General features: G+C 47.5%; 1 protein-coding gene across 5 annotated transcripts in view; it reads left to right on the forward strand.

Moving 5' to 3' along the window:
• The window catches only part of znf827 (zinc finger protein 827), a 197,865-nt gene that overhangs the window by 86,191 nt on the left and 94,847 nt on the right, over nucleotides 1–16,827 (forward strand). For all 5 annotated transcript variants that reach the window (XR_005460047.1, XM_038791929.1, XM_038791926.1 and 2 more), the window contains exon 5: nucleotides 10,658–10,894. Coding sequence is in view for 4 of the 5 variants with exons in the window: in XM_038791929.1 (XP_038647857.1) it covers nucleotides 10,658–10,894 (237 nt within the window). In the remaining variant the exon portion in view is untranslated. The remainder of the gene's footprint in view (nucleotides 1–10,657; nucleotides 10,895–16,827) is intronic.

Below are 16,827 nucleotides of genomic sequence, written 5' to 3' on the forward strand. Positions count from 1 at the left end.
ATGCGGATGACCTGGTCCTGTACGTTTCGGACCCAATAGAGGGAATGGAAGAAATCATGAGGGCTCTCGGGGAATTTGGCCGGTTTTCAGGGTATAAGCTTAATATGGAAAGAGTGAGATGTTTGTGGTCCAGGCGAGGGGACAGGAGAGGCGACTGGGAGAGCTGCCGTTTAGGTTAGTAGAGGAAAGCTTTGGGTATCTAGGCATCCAAGTGGCGTGGGTTTGGGGCCGGCTGCATAAGTTGAATCTGGCCAGGCTGGTGGACCAACGGAAGGATGATTTTGAGAGATGGGACGAGCTTCTGCTGTCTGGTTGGGAGAGTGCAAACGTTGAAGATGACGGTCCTCCCGAGATTCATAATTGTATTTCAGTGTCTCCTGATCTTTATTCCGCGGTCCTTTTTTAAGCGGGTCAAAAGAGTGATCACAGGCTTCGCCTGGGCGGGCAAGACCCCGTGAGTAAGGAAAGTAATGCTTGAGCGGAGGTGGATGGTCTCTGGGCAGGCGCGTTGAGTAGAGTCAACGTGTCCACAACATGTGCCAGGCTCAGCCTGATACAATTCAAGGTTGTTCATCGGGCTCATATGACAGTGGCCCGGATGAGCAGATTCTTCAGGGTGGAAGACAAGTGCGCAAAATGTGCAACGGCATGAGGAATGAGGACCGGCGAACCATGTCCACATGTTTTAGACATGACCAAAGCTGAGGGAATTTTGGCAGGGGTTTGCGGCATCATGTCCACGGTGTTAAAAACAAGGTGATGCTGAGTCCAGAGGAGGCGATTTTCGGGGTGTCAGAAGACCCGGGAATCCAGGAGGAGAACATAGAACATAGAGAAATACAGCACAGAACAGGCCCTTCGGCCAACGATGTTGTGCCGAACTTTTGTCCTAGGTTAATCATAGATTATCATAGAATTTTGGACACTAAGGGCAATTTATCATGGCTAATCCACCCAACCTGCACATCTTTGGACTGTGGGAGGAAACCGGAGCACCCGGATGAAACCCACGTACACACGGGGAGGATGTGCAGACTCCACACAGACAGTGACCCAAGCCGGAATCAAACCTGGAACCCTGGAGCTGTGAAGCTATTGTGCTATCCACAATGCTACCGTGCTGCCCTTAAGAACAAATTAATCTACACTCCATTATTCTATCTTAATCCATGTACCTATCCAATAGCCACTTGAAGGTCCCTAATGTTTCCAACTCAATTACTTCCACAGGCAGTGCATTCCATGCCCCCACTACTCTCTGGGTAAAGAACCTACCTCTGACATCCCCCCTATATCTTCCACCATTTACCTTAAATTTATGTCCCCTTGTAATGGTTTGCTCTACCCGGGGAAAAAGTCTCTGACTGTCTACTCTATCTATTCCCCTAATCATCTTATAAACCTCTATCAAGTTGCCCTCATCCTTCTCCGTTCTAATGAGAAAAGACCTCGCACCCTCAACCTTTCCTCGTAAGACCTACTCTCTATTCCAGGCAACATCCTGGTAAATCTCCTTTGCACCTTTTCCAAAGCTTCCACAGCCTTCCTAAAATGAGGTGACCAGAACTGCACACAGTACTCCAAATGTGGCCTCACCAAGGTTTTGTACAGCTGCATCATCACCTCACGGCTCTTAAATTCAATCCCTCTGCTAATGAACGCTAGCACACCATAGGCCTTCTTCACAGCTCTATTCACTTGACTGGCAACTTTCAAAGATCTCTGAACGTAGACCTCAAGATCTCTCTGCTCCTCTACATTGCCAAGAACCCTACCGTTAACCCTGTATTCCGCATTCATATTTGTCCTTCCAAAATGGACAGCCTCACACTTGTCAGGGTTAAACTCCATCTGCCATTTCTCAGCCCAGCTCTGCATCCTATCTATGTCTCTTTGAAGCCGACAACAGCCCTCCTCACTATCCACAACTCCACCAATCTTCGTATCATCTGCAAATTTACTGACCCACCCTTCAACCAAGTCATTTAATGAAAATCACAAACAGCAGAGGACCCAGAACTGATCCCTGCAGTACGCCACTGGTAACTGGGCTCCAGGCTGAATATTTGCGATCCACCACCACTCTCTGACTTCTATCGGTTAGCCAGTTTGTTATCCAACTGGCCAAATTTCCCACTATCCCATGCCTCCTTACTTTCTGCATAAGCCTACCATGGGGAACCTTATCAAATGCATTACTAAAATCCATGTACACTACATCCACTGCTTTACCTTCATCCACATGCTTGGTCACCTCCTCAAAGAAGTCAATAAGACTTGTAAGGCAAGACCTACTCCTCACAAATCCGTACTGACTATCCCTAATCAAGCAGTATCTTTCCAGATGCTCCAAAATCCTATCCCTCGGTACCCTTTCCATTCCTTTGCCTACCACTGAAGTAAGACTAACTGGCCTGTAATTCCCAGGGTTATCCCTATTCCCTTTTTTGAACAGGGGCACGACATTCACCATTCTCCAATCCCTTGGTACCACCCCTGTTGACAGTGAGGACGAAAAGGTCATTGCCAACGGCTCTGCAATTTCATTTCTTCCTTCCCATAGAATCCTTGGATATATCCCGTCAGGCCCGGGGGACTTGTCTATCCTCAAGTTTTTCAAAACGCCCAACACATCTTCCTTCCTAACAAGTATCTCCTCGAGCTTACCAGTCTGTTTCCCACTGTCCTCTCCAACAATATGGCCCCTCTCGTTTGTAAATACTGAAGAAAAGTACTCATTCAAGACTTCTCCTATCTCTTCAGACTGAATACACAATCTCCCGCTACTGTCCTTGATCGGACCTACCCTCGCTCTAGTCATTCTCATATTTCTCACGTATGTGTAAAAGGCCTTGGGGTTTTCCTTGATCCTACCCACCAAAGATTTTTCATGCCCTCTCTTAGCTCTCCTAATCCCTTTCTTCAGTTCCCTCCTGTCTATCTTGTATCCTTCCAGCACCCTGTCTGTAAAGCTTGTTTCCTCAGCCTTACATAAGTCGTCTCCTTCCTCTTAACAAGACATTCAACCTCTCTTGTCAACCATGGTTCCCTCACTCGACCATCTCTTCCCTGCCTGACAGGGACATACATATCAAAGACACGCAGTACCTGTTCCTTGAACAAGTTCCACATTTCACTAGTGTCCTTCCCCGACAGCCTATGTTCCCAACTTATGCACTTCAATTCCTGTCTGACAGCATTGTATTTACCCTACCCCCAATTGAAAGTCACAGAATTGTGGTCACTACCTCCAAAATGCTCCCCCACTAACAAATCTATCGCCTGCCCTGGTTCATTACCAAGTACCAAATCCAATATGGCCTCCCCTCTGGTCGGACAATCTACATACTGTGTTAGAAAAGCTTCCTGGACACACTGCACAAACACCACCCCATCCAAACTATTTGATCTAAATAGTTTCCACTCAATGTTTGGGAAGTTGAAGTCACCCATGACTACTACCCTGTGACTTCTGCACCATTCCAAAATCTGTTTCCCAATCTGTTCCAGACTTCATACTCTTAGACAAAATATAGGTTGTTCTTTGGGATAAGCACTGTAACCAATCATGTTCCAATCAGTTCTGCGGCAGACGTTCTGGCCTTTGCTTTCCTGGTAGCCCGAAGACTCATACTATTAGCTTGGAGGGACTCAAAGCCCCCAAAGTTGGAGACCTGGCTATCGGACGTGGCTAGCTTTCTCTGTTTGGTGAAAATGAAGTTCACCTTGAGAGTGTCACTGTTAGGGTTCACCCGGAGGTGGCAACCGTTCGTCGACTTCTTTGCGGGAAATTAATCGTCGGCAGAGGCGGGGTGGGGGAGTAGTTTAGATTAGAGTAGGTGATCAATAAGGGGTGGGACCTGTACGAGAGGTAAATGGCTGTTGCACTATGTTTATGGATTCATGTAAATTTTTTATTTTGTTATTGTTACTATACCAAAAATGCCTCAATAAAATGTTTATTTTTTTTTAAAAGGCCCAATATGTTTTGCTGGAAACTTGCGTACGAACGTATAAATTAGGAGCTGTAAGCCATTCGGCCCCTCGAGCCTGCTCCACCATTCCACAAGATCGTGGTTGTTTAAAATGACAAATGTCTCCTAATTCCCTCACTCTGTCAGGACAGTGTCTGTTCACGAAATTTTAGCAAACCTTTCTCTGAAAGCTTAAAAAGTCTTTTGGTAAAACTTAGCATTATCCCAGATTTGTGTTTCTGTTTTATGGGGTTTTTTTTGGCACTGTAATATGTTGTTTATACTGAATCTGTCAATGGGAGCTCAAACCTTATTTCTGTAAGAACGCTCTATACCTTGACTTCCAACTTCTTGGCGTTGTCATGAAATGTTCTGGGGTATTTAGTATGATTTTCTTTGTTACAGTGCTTATCCCAAAGAACAACCTATATTTTGTCTAAGAGCAAGATTAATGATGAATGGGATTAGTAGAAGTGTTGTATATGCACTGGGACCAATCTACAGGTTCTAATTTCTGTTCTGTCTTCTAATTTTACAATAAAATTTGCTATGTCTATAGATGACACCACTGATACATTTGTGGTGGTGTAAAACCAAGCTACATATGACATGGTGGTTCGGGAGTTTGTATCAAAGTATGCCTGATGCTATATAGAAGTTGTGGAATGAGGGGGGGAAATTAGATTGATATCAACTTATTTTGGACTTAAATATATGTTATTTACAGCTCAAATGTAGCTGGTAAATTTTCAGAAAAACAAGGACTGGAAAGGTGCAGTGAATCCAAATGTAGTGGAGCCTTCATTTTGCTGCATCACAGCACCAGAGACCAGGTTGGATTCGATCTTGGGTGACACTCTGTTTCTCCCTCTGTCTGCGTGGGTTTCCTCCGGATGCCCCGGCTTCCTCCCACAGTCCAAAGATGTTCAAGTTAAGTGGGGTTGCGGCGGTGAGGCAGGGCCCTAGGTAGGATGTTCTTGGTTGGGTCGGTGCAAACTCAATGGGCTGAATGATCATCTGTACTGCATGATTTCTATGGTAAGGTTGTAGGGGGTGAGGACCAGGGGAGAGCATATTTCTGGTGGTAAGTGAATAATGTAAGTTGGCAGATGGTAGAAAATCGCCAAATTTTAGCCTTGTATATATGTTATATCTTTATAATGATGGTACAGCAAGCCCCTAGGCATAAGGTAAACACAGAATCATAGAATACCTACAGTGCAGAAGGAGGCCATTTGGCCCATTGAGTCCGCACCCACCCTCTTAAAGAACATCCTACTGAGGTCCACTTCTCCAACCTTTATCCCTGTAACCATGGGCATTAAGGCACAATTTAGCATGGCCAATCCACCTAACCTGCGCACCTTTGGACTGTGGGAGGAAATCAGACCACCCGAAGGAAACCCACGCAGACACTGGGAGAATGTGCAAACTCCACACAATCAGTGACCCGAGGTCGAAATTGAACCAGGCCCGTGGCACTGAGGCAGCACTGCTAATCACCATACCATGTAACACAAACAGCAAACGTAATTCATTCTTTATTAGGCTGAGAGATTGGTTAGAGAGGAGGCAATTGATGCTTGCTTTGCAGTGAGCAGCTGTCTCATGGAATGCTCTGTCCTGTGAAAATCTGGATAGATTGGGTTATGACCCAGAACCTCCATTCCCTGGGGGTTTTTACCTGAGAGATACCACAAAACATTCCCCCCTCCCGCCAGGTCTTCTCCACGCAAGGACTGCACGCGGATTGTTTGGCAAATGTAAACTCCCGTTTGGACAATTACACCACACAGGGAATCATCTATAACTCTGATTTTAAATTGAAGACTTTGGATGATTCTGACTCTCTTGGCAGAATAGTTACCCAGGAAAGATTAGAAGGATTAAATCCACTTCAAGCTTCTGGGTAACTATGGTACTGATCCCTTGACTCCACATAATGCCTCCCCGCCCCCTCAACCAACTCTGACCACACTCCTGAACCCCTTCCATAACCAGGTAAGATTAGTGCCATAAAATTGGGGCATGGTTTCACTTGCCCCGATATGCTGCTCTGCACTGGAAGACCTTAAGAACCAGGTATGCTGCACAATTATCATCAGGCCTTAGCCAGTAGAGCAAGGGAGAAGTATGCAGTCAAAGACGATCTCAGTTGGTCACTGTCTCATAAGAAGGGAAAATTGTGGTTGACTTCCGGTGACGGCGGCCGGGAGGCAGCTGCGCGTTGGAGGGCTCCTGTTCGGGAACAGCATTGTCGGGGATTGACGCCTGGTTCTAGGGGCAACGAAAGCGGTAAACGTCAGGAGAAAGCACAGGGAAGGGATTTGTCGAGGACCGGTAAACAAAACGGCCGTGAAAACAGCTGAAAGTCCGTCGGGGAGTAGAAAGGTCACCACGGGGTCAGTAAAGAAAATGGAGGCTGGAGCACCAGGGGAGGCTGCATTGCTTAGGCTGAAGAAATAACTACGCTGAGGAATTCGAAAGGCAGTTTACAAAATACATGGAGACAATGAGGAAGGAGATGAGGGAGGTTTTGACTGTGTTGGTGGAGGAGGCGATTTCCCCGGTGACGACGGCGGTGTAGAGCGCAGTGGCGGAGGTGCGGAAGCAAGGAGAGGTGCTGAAGGAAGTGGAGGAGACATTATTGCAGCACGGTGATCAACTTACCTCGATGGGGAAGGAGATGCGGAAGGTGATGGAGATTAACAAGGATCTGCGAGGAAAAATGGAAGACCTGGAAAACGGATCCAGGCAACAGAATTTGAGGATTGTGGGGCTGTCCGAAGGATAGCTAGATGGAGCAATACAGCACAGAACAGGCCCTTCGGCCCACGATGTTGCGCCGATCTTTTGTCCTAGGTTAATCATAGAATTTTGGACGATTTTTCATGGCCAATCCACCCAACCTGCACATCTTTGGACTGTGGGAGGAAACCGGAGTACCCGGAGGAAACCCACGCAGTCACGGGGAGGATGTGCAGACTCCACACAGACAGTGACCCAAGTCGAAATCGAACTTGGGACCCTGGAGCTGTGAAACAATTGTGCTATCCACAATTCTACCATGCTGCCCTTAAGAAGTTAACCTACACTCCATTATTCTACCCTAATCCATGTACCTATCCAATAGCCGCTTGAAGGCCCCTGACGTTTCCGACTCAACTACTTCCACAGGCAGTGCATTCCATGCCCCCACTACTCTCTGGGTAAAGAACCTCCCTCTGACATCCCCTCTATATCTTCCACCATTTATCTTAAATTTATGTCCACTTGTAATGGTGTGTTCCACCCGGGGAAAAAGTCTCTGACTGTCTACTCTATCTATTCCCCTGATCATCTTATAAACCCCTATCAAGTCGCCCCTCATCCTTCTCCGTTCTAATGAGAAAAGGCCTAGCACCCTCAACCTTTCCTCATATGACCTACTCTCCATTCCAGGCAACATCCTGGTAAATCTCCTTTGCACTTTTCCAAAGCTTCCACATCCTTCCTAAAATGAGGCGACCAGAACTGCACACAGTACTCCAAATGTGGCCTCACCAAGGTTTTGTACAGCTGCATCATCACCTCACGGCTCTTAAATTCAATCCCTCTGCTAATGAACGCTAGCACACCATAGGCCTTCTTCACAGCTCTATCCACTTGAGTGGCAACTTTCAAAGATCTATGAACATAGACCCCAAGATCTCTCTGCTCCTCCACATTGCCAAGAACCCTACCGTTAACCCTGTATTCTGCATTCATATTTGTCCTTCCAAAATGGACAACCTCACACTTGTCAGGGTTAAACTCCATCTGCCACTTCTCAGCCCAGCTCTGCATTCTATCTATGTCTCTTTGAAGCCGACAACAGCCCTCCTCACTATCCACAACTCTACCAATCGTCGTATCATCTGCAAATTTACTGACCCACCCTTCAACTCCCTCATCCAAGTCGTTAATGAAAATCACAAACAGCAGAGGACCCAGAACTGATCCCTGCGGTACGCCACTGATAACTGGGCTCCAGGCTGAATATTTGCCATCCACCACCACTCTCTGTCTTCTATCGGTTAGCCAGTTTGTTATCCAACTGGCCAAATTTCCCACTATCCCATGCCTTCTTACTTTCTGAACGAGCCTACAATGGGGAACCTTATCAAATGCCTTACTAAAATCCATGTACACTACATCCACTGCTTTACCTTCATCCACATGCTTGGTCACCTCCTCAAAGAAGTCAATAAGACTTGTAAAGCAAGACCTACCCTTCACAAATCCGTGCTGACTATCCCTAATCAAGCAGTATCTTTCCAGATGCTCAGAAATCCTATCCCTCAGTACCCTTCCATTACTTTCCATCAACAAGGAGTTGAAGGACCGAGGCCGACGGAGTATTTTGCTGCGATGCTGGCAAAACTATTGGGGGAGGGGGAGGATCCCTCCCGATATGAACTGGATCGGGCTCATCAGTCGTGGAGGCCTGTACCAAAGGCGAGTGAGCCGCCAAAGGTAGTGATTCTGTGCTTCCGTAGATACAGTGTGAAGGAGAGGTCCTGTGCTGGACCAAGCAGAAGCGGGTGGTGCAGTGGGCTGGAGCTGGTATAGGTGTATACCAGGACTTAACGGTGGAGCTGGTGAGGAGGCGGGCTGCTTTCAACCAGGTGACGAGGGTACTGTACATTAGCAAGGTGCAGAGCGGCATTGTATATCCAGCAAAGCTGAGGGTGACTTACAAGCTCAAGGACTTTTTGGAACGGCAGAAGCAGCGGAGGAGTTTGCGAAGGCAGAAGGACTGTGGCAGAATTGAGAAATGGCCATGTGCAGGTGTAACCTCATGACTGTATTTTATTTTATTTTTGTTTCACTGCGTGCGGGAGTATGGGCTAAAGGAGCCGATGTTGTATATATTTGGACAAGGGAGGTGATGGGACTTTCACTCGAAGTGAGGGCTCTTTAGGGTGTAGGTGGATATGCGGGGTGTGTGTGCTAAAAGGGGATTTCTGGTCTTTCCTAGGGCCGGGCAAGGGGGGAAGGGACCCGGGCGGGGGACTCCACGCTGGCCGGTTTAAGCCGGCCAGTGAACGGGAGTGAGGTGGAGGGAGGGGCTGCGGCCATCGGAGCCTGGCAGAACAGGGTCCAAGTGGTCTAGCCTGGGTGGAAAGTTGGGGGGAAGGAACCGAGGTTGGGGGAAGGAGTTTTACAAGAGGCAGTGGACGGGAGGAGTTGGAGAGGGCGGGGTGGTTTACAACTCTTGGGGTGGGGGGGGGGGGGGGGGGGGGAAAGAAGCAGTGGACTCTATGGTGACCATGGACGGTCCCAGACTCCTTTTTTCTTTTCCTCCTTTGTTTTTTTTCCACCGTGGGAGGGTTTGTTTTATTGGATGCATATATTGACAGGTGGGCCGTTGTTTGGGGTGGTGGGAGGATGGGATCGATGTTATTGTTAAGGGGATTGATTTTGTATTTGTTATCGTTTACTGTCTGTGGGTGGGGTGTAAATTTTGAAGGAAAATGTGAAAATGGAGAATAAAAACATTTTTTTTTTTAAATGGGAAAATTGTACATGAGAATTCTAAATAGAGAATGGGAAAAAGCAATCGGGCCTGAAAAAGCTCATTCTCCAGTGGCTGAATGCACAATTTTAGCGCCCATCCTTTTCTGAATGTCCTTAATGTTTAGCTTCTTCTGAGTTGCCTGGTATGTTCTGAATACTTGTTTTAAATTATTTGTCATTAATTTAAATGTATTCCTCTGGTCCTATATTCAGAGTTTAATTTAAAATAATCTGAAGGAAGGTTCACTTTTTCACTTGTTCAAAATGTCAAGCCATTTGCTTAACTTTTCCCTGTATTGATGGTGTGAGAATTAATGGGGGAAATGCTTTGGAATAGGAGAATAGGATTCATTTTTATTGCAAAAATTTTTACAAATTGTTTTACAAATTAAAAAATCGGAACTGTAAAAAGTCTGAAAATTTAAAAAATCTTAATTGCCCTGTAAATATTGTTACTTCATGAATAGGCTCAGTAATGCATCATAAATTGGCGTCCTACCTCCACAAATGGCACAATGTTTTAATGCATATTTGGAGTACCAAACCATACAGACCAGAGGGGTCCCAAATTTGAAATATAGTCTGTGTTGATTTAACCATTTTATTGAGTGCATAGTAATTGTCTCAGTATTTCCAAGCACAAGATGGAAAAAGAAGTTGGAGTTTCTACCCCTGGGAAATTTATAGTAACCTCTGAAGTTGCTAAGAACAGGTTTCCAATCAGCTGGCGATGTTTCCTGCTCAATGATGGGGAGATTCTTCCACGCAAGGAATTCAGTTTTTCATTCCACATGGATTTCCATTCATTTCAATGGAAAAATAAGTTATGGAAGGTGCACTCCCAAAATGAATTCCTCGTGACAAGTGTAATCATTCTTGCTCTATTCACACATGAACAAAGCTGCTTTGCTGAAGTACTAAAGGGCTTCTTCTGCTCTTGGAACTGTACACTAGAATGAGTCATTACCGTGAGAGTGCATTTTTTACTGGAATGGAATAACCAAATCAGGTCCTATACAATGAGGAGAACCCTTGCACTAGATTAACTATCTGTAGAATAGCCCATTGGGTAGGAAATACACTCTGCCCATAAATCCATATCTTATAGAGCTGTACTCATGTATTTTGCTCTTTTGTATTAACAGCTGGAAACCAAAGGGGAACTTTAACTTCAAAATTTAAAGCTAAGGATGAGCCTGAAGAGAGATCAACACCGCCTGATCCTATTCTATCACCTCAATCTGGCTACCTATTTGAGTCCCCAGCAATGCAGATGCCTCCTGAGAAATCAAAGAAGATGTCTGAAGTTACTGCTGCCTCCGAACTGTTCAGCCAGGATATGTCTTGTAAGGTGGCGTCAGAGCTGCTGTTTAAACTGTCAGGTACTCCTCTCAATTCTTGTGTTGGTTTAAATGTATCACTTAATTTTTGTAGTGAGGAATAACTTGTTTAGTTTTTGTTTTGAACAGATTTGTTTAGCCATGTTGTAGAACATAGCCACAAAGGTTGCCATTATAATAAAGGGCCAGGGATGGATGCAACTTTGAGCTCTGATTCACTCCCCACCCAAGCCGTTATTGGGAAGTTGAATGACTTTGCTATCTTTCTAGGAGAAAGGGCAAGAGGAGGTGGAAAAGAAATGGAAGATCGCACTTGGATAGCAACTGGTATCTTCAAGGGAATGGTTACCAAACAATCATTGATCGTCTGGAGCCTGACCTGACGATTATAAGGTGTTAAGCCTAGTGGGCAAAAAAAAGGAAACATTGCTGAGAAAAGGGAGATGGAGAAAAAGTTGTTTTTAAAAATATTATTTTAATGCATCTCTAGTGTTACCGTAGTTAGTTTTCTTGTTTCCTACCATGCTTTGTCCACCAATTGGGCTGTCTGCAGATTTGTACTGCCATTTGAAATAGGTTTTCACAGGTTTAATAAAATGTACACTTCCAAAACAGTTTGCCCTAATTGCCATGCTGGTGAGAAACAACAAATCCATATGGCCAGAAATCTAGCTCTTTTGACTTGTTTGTGGTTTACTTTGTCAAAAGATTCTTTTAGGAACTACCATTTTTGAACTTCCTGTGTCAATGCTGAGAAATATCAATTCGTAACTCTCCATTGGTTGGAGTCATATCTAGCTTAAAGGAGAAGATGGTTGTGGTTGTTGGGAGGTTAATCATCTCAGTCCCAGGTCCTGTGCAGGAGTTCGTCAGGGTTATGTCCTAGGCCCAAACATCTTCCTGCTTCATCAAGGACCTTCCCTCCATCATCAGGTCAGAAGTGGGGATGTTAGCTGATGGTAATGTTCAGCACCATTCACAACTCATACTGAAGCAGTCTATGTCAGAATGCAACAAGATCTCAACAGCATTCAAGAGTAGGCTGATACGTGGCAAGTAATATTCACGCATTGCACAAGCTTCAGGCAATGATCATCTCCTACAAGAGTTCTTGCACTTAGGGACAGAAGAGGATGATCTCACTGCTTCAAATCCAACTTGACGCCATTTACCAGACCCACAAAATTTAGTTTATGAAGTGGACCCAATTGTGGGCCACCGGATTTCCAGATAATAGAAGCTGGACCTGGCAAGGTGAAAAGGCAACCTCCCCAGAACGACTCCCCTCCATGGGAGATTCACTGGAAAGCATTAATTTTTGCCCAGGTTCAATTTATATCCTGAGAAGGAGACAAAACTAAACAGATCTATTATCCCCTCTGTCACAAATTAAAAATCATCGCGGCACACAGACACTATGGTTACTTGCCCCCCCCCCCCCCAGGGCCGGCTCAAGGCACCGGCAACTCGGGCTGTTGCCCGGGGCGCCATGTGCTAGGGGGCGCCAGACTCGGGTCCCGCGCATGCGCAGTTGGGCCGCACTCCCCCAGGGCACCCCCCCCCCCCCCCCCCCCCCCCCGGTCCGCCCCTCCGCTCGGTCCGCTCCCCCCCCCCCCCCCCCCCCCCCCCCCGCCTCGGGTCCGTCCCACCGCCCCCCCCCCCTCGGATCTGCCCGCCCCGCCCCCCCCCCCCCCCCCCCCCTCGGGTCCGCCCGTCCCGCCCCCCCTCGGGTCCGCCCCTCTCGGCCCCGCCCCCCTCTCGGCCCCCCCCCCCCCCCTCTCGGCCCCCCCCCCAAGGGCGCCGAAGTTCAGCTTGCCCGGGGCGCCAGCAACCCTAAGGCCGGCGCTGCCCCCCCCCCCCCCCCCAAAACCCATTGATGACCTCAATGCTATGGCCATAGGCTCAATTACCAAGGCAAACAATCGTGTGGACAATGGACACTCATGCCTCTCTTCTGATGGAAATATTTCAAGCTCAAGACATTCGCATTGGGGGCCGTTTATGTAGCTGGATCCAAGATATAAATTTTGGTCCAAAACCAAATCTTTCCAGGATCTTAAACAGATACCCTCGCTCCACCCTGTCAAACACCTTTCAGCATCCAATGAAATAATTACCACTGGCTCAGGGGCCGAAGAGGGGGGCTTGAAGCAATCCCAGGCATGGACAACCTGCCACCTGGGCACCTTACCAGGGTGGCACTGCCAAACTGTCCAGCACCAGTGGGAATGCCAGGGTACCACCCCGCCCAGAGCCTGACCACCCAGGGGGGGTCTCTAATGGCCTGGGAGACCCCCTTCCCCCCCGTCCCGGTGTCATTACGCCTGGTTTGTGGAAACCAATGCTAAACAACATCTTGCCGAGGCCTCCCAGGCAGAGCCGTTATGTCCCAGGCATGGGGTGAACCTGGCGTAGACGTATTTAAATAAGCCTAATGGCTCACTTAAATATTCTAATCTAGGACTTCGGTGGCGGTTATAGTGTGTGGTCTCTCACAGGGTAGCTCTGGCTCGAAGACGCAGAACTGAGCTCTTTTTACTTGAACGGGAGAATTTTGATGGGAAAATGTAGCTGAAGGTGTGGAGGAGAAGTGCGCCCCCCCGCCCCACCTCGGGAGTGGCATGTCTGCTGGTCATCAGACCCGGCAGAAGAAGGTGAAAGACCTGGCCAAGGAACTGGAGGAGACCTGTGGCCAACAGCACTTGGACAGATGGTGAAGGGGGCAGGGCCATCACAGGTTGGAAAACTCTAGATGGCCTCTGTCATTTTCCTCACAGACCGAGTTCTCGAGGCTTCAAAGTTCGATAATGTATCTTTATTTTACTGCTACCTAGCCTTGTATTTATTGATATCCCTTTGATGTGGGAATGTTAAGCCATCGATCTAACCAAACTCTAGCCCAAATCTCCTCCAAACATCAGGCAAAGAGTGCTTAAATAAAATTTCTCTGGAAGTTGCACATGTCGCCACCAGTGCAGGAGACTACTCGCGGGTCAATGCGCCATTTTTAAAGGCAGCCTGATCTTTTGACTACCCCTTCCCTCACCACGGTGTCCAGACATCCCCAACTCCCACTTCACCCAACCTGCCTCTTCTGGGTCCTCGAAACCCCCTCACCCCACCTCTCATGGGTAAGGCACCTCTGAACCGTACCCTGGCCTGGGCAACCTGGCACCCAGGTACTGCCATCCTGATGCCGTGGCACAGCCCCTGCCAGTCTGACAGTGGCAGCCTAGTGGTCCTGGAGTGGCATTGTTAGGGTACATGGGTGGCAGTGCTCAGGTGCCACGTGGGCAGTGTCCAGGTGCTAGTCAGAGGGCCACCCTACTTGTCTCCGACCACCCTAGGTCTCCAATGGCCTGGGAGACCGCTGCAGTGCCATTATGACTGGTCTACATTTGTGTGGTCCAGTACTAAACGCTGCTCTGGAGACATCTCCCAGGCATGGCCGGTAAACCCCGGACCCCCGGCGAATCTGATGATGGTATATTTAAATGAGCCAAATGTGGGATTTGGAAGTGGGCTGTATTTCAGCCTAAGCTTTTCTCTTCAACCAGCCTGCTTTATTGACAGACTTCTGGAAAAGGAGGGGAAGGGCGTGTGTGTGTCCAGCTCACACCCAGTTTCTGAGTTCTTGCTCACTCACTCTCACTTTCAACCTGGACTGACAGGATTTGGATATTTTACTGTTGAGGAGGAATTTAGGATAATTGTGAAGGTACCAAGACCTCCTTCCTCCCACCACCCTGTATGAGACTCCAGCTGCCACAGGCGGAGTGCTTGGTGAGTGCTGTTCCTGATGGGCCTCTCTGATCCGCTCTGCAGTCTTGACCTCTGTGCTCCGTTAGGGGGCCTGCATCTTCACAGGAAGGTGAGAGAATTTACCATGGCCACCCTCCTTCATACTGCTCCTCCAATCACAGACTGTTTCTCTCCCCATTTGTTGCTGATGGACTCATTTGCAGATCTGTCTTCCATTTACCTGTATTTTGAACAGTGACTCCATGGGCCGCAACTGCAACCACTCACCAAGGTTTCTTCGTCAGCACCTTCCAAACCCACAAGCTATACCACCGAGAAGGACAAGGGCAGCAGATGCATGTGGATGCCACCAACGACAAGTTCCCCTTCACGCCATACAACATCCTAACTTGGAGCTATGTCTCTGTTGCTGAATCAAAGTCCTGGAACTCTCTGATAGTACTGTGGGTGCACCTATACCACAGGCACAGCAGCAGTTCAAGAAGCTGCTGACCACCACAGACATTTTGGTTAAAGATCTTAGAATTCTAGGGATCTGGTCTCTAATGTTTGAATAGCCATTGGCCACTCAATATCTTAGAACACTTTATCGCAGTTTTTCTAGGTACAACTTGAGAAAAAAAGTATTTTTTGTCAAGTTCTTGCTTTTTTTTGTCACCGCATGATCTTGTAACTGCAACTGGACATGATTATGTTAATGTATATTTAACAGATCATCCTTTGCTATCTACCTCCAGCATAATGCTGCCACCATCAACCATGTCCTTTCCTACCCTTTCAGCATTGTGAAGGGATCATCCTTTCTGTTTACCTAGCCCATTCTTCAACACCCGCAAAGCCCTCTCTCTTTTCCATGGACTTAACCCTGCAAGGGGAGAAGATACAATATTGCCTTTTTACCGTCTCACCTTCCAAGGCCCCAAATATTCCTTGCAGGTGACAAAGCAATTTACTTATACTACTTTCAATTTAGCTTATTATAATCCGTGCTCACAATCAATCTCCTCTGCACTGGGGAGACCAAATGCAGATGGTTTTGTGGGATCCCTCTGGCAGCCTGTAAGGTTGACCCCCAAGCTTCTGATTACCTGCAATTTCAATTTGACACCTTGCTTCCATTCTTTCCGTGGCCTGCTGCAGTGTTCCAATAAATTTCAACACCAGCTTGAGGAATGATACCTCATCTTTAGATTGGGCACTTTACTGTTCGCTGGACTAAACATTGAGCTTAACATAGTCTCTGCAATCCCCCCTGCGTTTTATCTTTTCTCTGTTGGTTTGTTTTTATTTTGGCTGTGTTTGCTGACAGAGGGAGTGTTTCCTGCACTGGTCATTGCAGTGCCTGTGACATCAAAGCCAGACCCGTCATAGGCAGCTGTCTGCATAAAGATGGTGGAGATCTTTACAGAGTCCTCCCTGGCCAGCACAGAGGAGTTCCAAGCACTTAGGGGAGTGCTCCTCTTGACAATGCACCCTTGTTACCATTACTACTCCTAAGAGGTACTTTGGCAGAAACGCTTGTCCAGCTTTCACTGTCTCTCCTGCCAACACAAAGTGGCCGTGCAAAATGACTGGGTGCAAAGCGGCTGCTGATACCTGTCTGCACATGCGCACTTGGCATGTGCAGAATCTTGTCATCATTTGTGGAGACACAGTGCGGGTTGGAAGCTGTTCACCCAGTTTCTGAGCTCCGTGGTGAGCTGGCAGTTGTGGTGCAGCCTTCCTGCTTGGGGAGGCTTCTGATTCTGGAGATCAGGATGGGGAGGAGAGGCTTCTTATACACCTATTGACAGCCTTAATCTGTTTGCAGCTCTGGGACCTATTCTCCCAGCGCAACACATTTAAGCACCAAAAGGCAGGCAGATGATGGAATACAGATGTCTGATTTAGGATTCTTGTGAGACTGCATTGAATCGGTATGATGGGGGCAGCACGGTGGCACAGTGCTTAGCACTGCTACCTCATTGCCAGAGACACCGGTTCGATTCTGACTGTGGGTGACTATACATTCTTCCTGCATTTGCGTGAGCTTCCTCTGGGTGCTCCGGCTGCCTCCCACAGTCCAAGGATTTGCAGGTTACGTGGATTGGCTATGCTAAATTTCCCCGAGGTTGGGTTTTGGGGATAGGGTTGAGTCTCGGCGGGGTGCTCTTTTAGAGGGCCAATGCAGACCCGATGGACCGAATGGCCGCCTTCTGCACTGTGGGGACTTC

The sequence above is a fragment of the Scyliorhinus canicula genome, chromosome 3, assembly GCF_902713615.1.
Source record: "Scyliorhinus canicula chromosome 3, sScyCan1.1, whole genome shotgun sequence".
Lineage (NCBI taxonomy): Eukaryota > Metazoa > Chordata > Chondrichthyes > Carcharhiniformes > Scyliorhinidae > Scyliorhinus > Scyliorhinus canicula.